The 6,485-nt window shown below is 43.1% G+C and overlaps 1 protein-coding gene across 1 annotated transcript; it reads left to right on the top strand.

The window, feature by feature from the left end:
* Positions 1-1,329: 1,329 nt before the first annotated feature.
* On the top strand, positions 1,330-5,879 carry CCDC71L (coiled-coil domain containing 71 like). Its single transcript, XM_077163313.1, has one exon. It carries the CDS (start codon positions 1,668-1,670, stop codon positions 2,382-2,384), a length of 717 nt encoding a protein of 238 aa, XP_077019428.1. The 5' UTR covers positions 1,330-1,667; the 3' UTR covers positions 2,385-5,879.
* The last annotated feature ends 606 nt before the right edge of the window (positions 5,880-6,485 follow it).

Below are 6,485 nucleotides of genomic sequence, written 5' to 3'. Positions count from 1 at the left end.
GTGTTGTCTGTTGGTCACTCTACTCATCAATAAAGTGCTTTCTGTGAGCCCCATAGATTATGTGTGGTGCAATTTGAAGCTCTACCACTGAAGTATATAGATCTCTAGATTAGGAATCCAATGACCTAAATTACAGTCTCTTAGCAAGTTGTATTACTGGAACTTTGTGGGTCCGAATTTCCTCATCTGTGAAATGAGGAGACTGAACTAAGTCTCTTTCAGCTCAAAAATTCAAAAGAACCCTTAGCTCCTATATGTAAATCACAAAAGTCTGTGATTTAGTAGTTTCCTATCTGCAAAACAAGATGCTCAGTGACAGGTGAAGTCTGCCTATCTACCTCAAAGTTTTAAGTATGGGGAGAAATTTTTTAACCTTAAGAAATTGAGTTCTGAGAAAATGGCAATATAAATGTAAAATATAAAACTGCCCTCTTCTAAGCGAATCTCTATAGTTCTTTCTTACCTATTTTTAATAATTAGTACTTGAGTTAGTTCTATTTCACTCAGCAAAGTATTGAGTGACAAGCACTGAGCTGGATTTAGAGGATAGAAAAGATTAAACTAACGATGGCTAAAGATGACTGTAAGCATTCATAACTCCTCTCCCCACTAAATACATAAGGTCCTGGGTTCTTAATCTATTCTTCTCAATGGAAACTCATTACATGTGATGCTGCATCCTTTCTAAATGAATGGTGCTGCAATGGGTCATTTTAAAACTAAATGAAAGGTGAAGTGACACTCACTTGGAAATAACTCTTTTAAAACAAGGATAGTTTCCTGAAACAGAATGGCTTTATTGTAATTGATCTTTGATCAACTTGAGCAAAGATTCGTTTCGGACTATAAAAGTTTCTGCTGTCTGATAAGCTAATATCTCTTAAATATGAAATTGGTTCTATTGGCAAGAGGGTTGCCTCCCAGATCACCTGAATGATTCCTGAGAGGGATCGGGGCCAAGAGAGGGAAAAATTGAATGAAGATACCAAAGAGGTCTTTGGGGGTTTGGAAAGAATTGTGAAAGGGCAATTCCATGTAGACTTAAACCCAAATTCCCTTGCTGGGATATAAGCAATAGCTTTGGGGCATATCTCTCTTTGTTACTCAGACTGGTAGATCTCTCAGCTCAATCCACACCCCCTCACTCTGAGAGATTATGGCTCTCCCCAAGGTGGAAATGAAGTTCACCCCTCACTCCAGACATGACACCCTCCCACCCCCCATATACCCAACTGTTGACTCACATTCAAGACCCACCAACACCCACCCCAACACCATCTTCCAGGAACTGGCTTCTCCCCCATTTGTCCCCGCCCCTCTCCTGAGAGCACCCAATGGGTGGAGTCGGGGTTGCGGTGGGCGGGGCCTGAGGCGGGCACATTTAAAGAAAGGCAGAGGGCGAAAAAGGCAAGAGAGGAGAAGAAAGAGAAACCAGGGGGCCGAAGCGCCGTCCAATGACAAAGCCCAGGGGTGGGCGCCGGCCGCCATCTTGTACCGGGCGGCAGAATATTCACCCGCGTCCTCCGCCCTCGGAGGGGGAGGGGCGGCAGCAGAGGCGAGAAAAGTAGCGAGAGACGCGGCCAGCGGAAGGCGCCTGGAACGGCCACCGCTGCGGAGCCGGACGCGGGCGGGATTCGGCGAGAGCGGGCGGCCCCGAGCGGCCTCTGATGCGGCGCAGCGTGAAGAGGCGCCGGCGCCGGCCCCTGGCGGCCCCAGCCCAGGCCGCCCGGGGCGGCGGCCTTAGGGCGGGAGGAGGGGCCGGGCTGGAGGCGCGTGAGGAGAAGGTGGTGTACTCTCGGTCGCAACTGTCGCTGGCCGACAGCACCAAGGCACTGGGTGACGCCTTCAAGCTGTTCATGCCCTGCAGCACGGAGTTCATGAGCTCGGATGCGGAGCTCTGGAGCTTCCTCTGCAGCCTCAAGCACCAGTTCTCCCCACACATCCTGCGCAGCAAGGACGTCTATGGCTACTCCTCCTGTCGGGCCCTGGTCCCCGACCCCCCGGGGGCTCCCGCCGCCCGCAGCCAGACTCGCAGGCCGGCCCAGGGCGCGGCGGCCAGGAGGAGGCGCCGCGGAGTCCGGGCGGCCGGAGCCCGCAGGAGGAAGCCCCCGCCGCTGCCGCCGCCGCCGCCGCCACCGCCGGCCCCCGAGGAGAGCTACCCAGCCAAGTCCGTGGCCCCTGGACCCTGCTTCGGGGGCCGTACCCTGGAGGAAATCTGGAGGGCGGCCACCCCGACGCTGACCACCTTCCCTACCATCCGCGTCGGCAGCGACGTGTGGGGCGAGCGCAGCCTGGCGGCGGCGCGGCGCCGAGCACGCCAAGTCTTGCGAGTGAACCTGGAACCCATGGTGAGGCTCCGCCGCTTCCCGGTGCCCCGGGCTTGAGACGCGGCCTCTACGGCGCCTCCTACCGGCCGCGCTCGCCCTACGTCGCCCGCGTCCCCCTCCCCCGCGACGGGGTCGGGGCCCACCCTGAGACAGAGCTTCCGCCCGGAAGAATGAACAAGTGTCAGTCGAGTGTTTACAGATCTGGCCAGGACCCTGTCCCCTAGTGCACTTTACGGGCGAAGAAGTCACCGGATGGTTTTTCCCTGCTCCGCACCCTCGGGATGCGGCGTCGCCGTCTGGGACTTTCAGGCAGATGTACCCTCTGCGGCCTCCAGGCACCGGGTCTGCGCAGGAAGGAGACAGCTGGACCCGCAGGGGAAGTCCTTTTTCTTCTTACCCCAGACTAAGACGTCTCCAAGACTATAGGGGCAGATCCGTTTTCTCCCTTTTGGACTCTACCTCACTGGTCTGGAAGTCCTCCTCCGAAGTCATTCTTTTTCCAAAGGAATTTGGTTTCGTGCTTTTGTAATAAAGCCAGATTTTATTCGCTTTTTGCCGCCCCCCCCCCCTTTTTTTTCCTTTTTGACTGCCATCCCTCCTTCTGGACGAAAGATTGAACATGTTTTGTGGCGTTGCACTATAGTTTGTGCTCAGGGTATTCTGAATCCCACTTGTTTCCTAATTTTAACTGGATTCCAAAGCTTTGACCAAGGATATTTTTAAGAGGTTCAGGTTTTGACTTCTAGTAGTGCAAGGATTTGTATGGCTTTGAATTTCATGGGCTCAGTGATTACAGACAAAGAGATGTAGAATACAATTGCTTAAACATTTTAAAGGTGTTTCTAAAGATTTTATATTGAAATTTAATGTTTATATTTACTGAGCTTCTAAAGAAAATGGTAGAATACTCAAAGGTTTGTTTAGGAAAAGTTGACTTGTTAAATTCTTTTTAATTGAATAAAAACTAAAATGCATTGAAACCACATGGCTGTGATAAACAAAACGAATGAATGAATTGAAAAGAACTAGTGTTGATTACAGGGATGAATGAAATCAAATTGGAGATGACTTGCCCTTCATGTAGTGGTCTTACATACAAATCCAGCAATATTACATCAAGGATAATTTTTAAATGGGAATTACATATGAGAAATTAATATGTGTAGACAGTGTAATTAAAATGAGAAACAGAATACCCATTAGAATTCTCAGAACTAGTAGAGATCTAGAGGGGTGGGGGTATTTCTTGGTATCCAAATAACAGGTTGAAGTTACTTTGGCTGAAATAGATCTTTTTTTTGTTGTTCCTTTCCTTCTTTGTTTTGTTTTTTGTTGTTGGATAACAAGAAATGCCCAGACAAATATTTATCACTTTTATAAACATCATGACAATTAGCTCACTTTTTTGTTCCATGACATTCGTTTTTTTAATCTTCTTTCCATTCATAATTATGTTTGCAGTTAAGGTCTTTTTTGACAGCTGAAGATCATGGGAATCGAACAGGCAAGCCACGCAGAGGATTGACCCTTCTTTACACTTTTATAATAGTGTTTATATCATATGGCCCAGTGTGGAATTCTTGATTATCCAAGTGCCTTTGGTCATTGGTGGCATCAAAACTTGATAGTTTTTAGCCAGTGGTGCCACAGCCAGCTTTTACTGCAATACCTAAAGGGTCAAAAATAGTGTTTTTGTACCACTATTATTTCAAATTTAAATAATCTGCCATGGAATGATCCATACTGGGCTGGAACTCGGCATATAAGATTCTCAATACTGAGGTTTATCTGTGCATGGCAGCTTCTTAGGAGATTAATGAGAGTTGTAATTTTGACTCTTGTGTTCCTATAATTCAAATGGCATAGCTTTCTGAAATGAATCTTTCAAATCTAATAGTCCATTGTAGTAGTCTTGTGACTTTAATTTCAGTGTTCTTGTTTTGTAAAAAAATAAAAATGACTTTATGCTGTTCGCAATAAGCTTCATAGTCTCTTATTCACCACTCAATGATAATACATTGTTACAGTCACATGAGTAAATAAAAGTGAATAATTACTTAGGAGATGGAGAGTGGTAAGTTATATTTGTGTGGTAGGAAGCTTAGATATATTGTTTAGGTTATTAGCTTCCATTGCCAGTTGTATTTCAGATACATAGGGTTTTCTTCCCCCAAATATATTGTTAACTTTTATAGCTAACTAGCACCTGAAAATAAATGTATTTGTACCACTTCATTATTGTATATAGTTTTATATAATTAAAAAATCCAATGGCCATATTAGAAAATAATTTCAACATTAGAGCTTATCTAGATAGTTTTCCAGAGGACTTTGAATTAGGCTTAGCTGGGAATATAACTTTGCCAACATACAACTGAAACATAACCATTGACACCTTGCATTTATTTTTACTGAGATTCTTGACATTTTTCCTCTTATGTCTTGTTACTTTAGAGCACTTGATCTCATATAAATACTTCTTTGTAGTATTTGGGCTGTCTGATTTCAATTTGGTCTGATTGCCCATCTTTAAGTCAATATGTTATTTATCTGGTCTATTAAAAAATCATGTCATTTCTAGTTTGTGAGATAAAATGTAAGAAAAAATCTTTATTTTTGCCAAGTTTTCGTTAGCAAAACCTTTGTTATAACTTCTACAATGTGAAGAAACATCTAATATAGCTGAGTAGTATATTAATTGTAAAGTGAAAGTATTTTATGGGTACTTGGGGGAAGAATGTGAACAGATACTTGGCAGAGTGGCCTTTATGGGGAGGCATCCATTTACTGTCCTTTAAAGTGAATCTGTAGCTTAGCTTGTGTATAGTTTTTTAAGAAATCCCTTGATCTTTAGCCATTCTCTTTTCTTGTATCTCATATGGCACAAGTAGAGGGGAAGCTAGGAGGAAATTGACCTTGCTCTGTTTTATTCAGTTTTCACTGCTTGAGTGCCTAAATGTGGTGACTGGCACCTCAAATAACTTTTTGAGATTCCTGATGTCATTTTTATCTCTCCGTATGTCAACCAGCAATTTGTTTTCCTTACTAAAGCCAGAAGTGTCATGATTGTTGAGGGCAAGCTTCATTTTTGATAGTGCAAAGTGTTCCCTTTGTGGTGTGCGTTTGTTTTGTCCACGTTTGAGTACCCTATTGGGCAAATGTAACAAGCTGGTGGCTGACACCTATTGATTTGCTATGTGCAAATGTACTCTATTTTTCTGAAAACTCTTCAATAAAGAAGCTTTTAAAATATTTGAATACAAAAAAGTCTGAACAAGTTTAAACTCAAAGTTTTCTGTTGTTTTAAGTGTTGCCACAGCACTCTTTATACTGGTGGGTTTTGGTGGACAGATATACATAATATTTCCTTTACCAGTGTGCTTAAAATATTTTTTGATAGAATGTTATGTCTTAAGTGCATTAGAAGGCAATTGTTTGTAATGGAACTGAAGTGTTTTTCTGGACAGTTTGATGTGCATATGATTAAGATTTACCATCTGGTTGTACTTTGCTTTTTAACTTATTAACTGTAAATAAATTTTAGAGAATACACAGTGTCTAGTTTTTCTAATGATGTTGAAGGTTTTGGAATGGGATGTTATGTTTGCATGCGAATTTAAAAATTATTTATAATTTTATGAGTTTTTACTGTTTTTGCAAACTTCAAACTTCTAGAGGTCTTGAGATTTGTGTTTCGTGATATTTTGGGAGTCTTATATTCTACAACTCTTAAATAATCTAGTGAGTCTTCTGGGACAGTACTTCATGCCCAAACCATTTCGAAGTTTGCCAACAATAAAGTAATTAAGATGTATCAAAATTTGGAGTTGTGAATCCTGATCCCAAATCCTGATGGTGGTGATAAAGGTCAAAAACTCACATTCCTATATTATGAAAGAGTGTAAGAACTCTCCATATGGATAGCAGCAGTATGGGCTCTTCCACAGAATAAGGATAGGGCCAGAATTTTCATTACAGTCTAAAAGGTAGAAATAGAGTATATCAGCAAATTCTATGGCATGGACAGGATTCGTAGTAGTGTGTGGTCTGATTTTTCTTTGTGCCTACATTCCCATCGGTAATTGTAGGCAACAGTGTAATTTAATCTCTGGAGTGGAATTATGGCTTCATCACTTGCAAACTTTGGAACTAGGTAAA

This window comes from Tamandua tetradactyla, chromosome 1 (genome assembly GCF_023851605.1).
Source record: "Tamandua tetradactyla isolate mTamTet1 chromosome 1, mTamTet1.pri, whole genome shotgun sequence".
Classification (NCBI taxonomy): domain Eukaryota; kingdom Metazoa; phylum Chordata; class Mammalia; order Pilosa; family Myrmecophagidae; genus Tamandua; species Tamandua tetradactyla.
This window is presented reverse-complemented; position numbering and strand designations above follow the sequence as displayed.

Coding starts and splice junctions, on each gene's coding strand:
- CCDC71L (XM_077163313.1), top strand. CDS start 1,668: ATGCGGCGCAGCGTGAAGAGGCGCCGGCGCCGGCCCCTGGCGGCCCCA.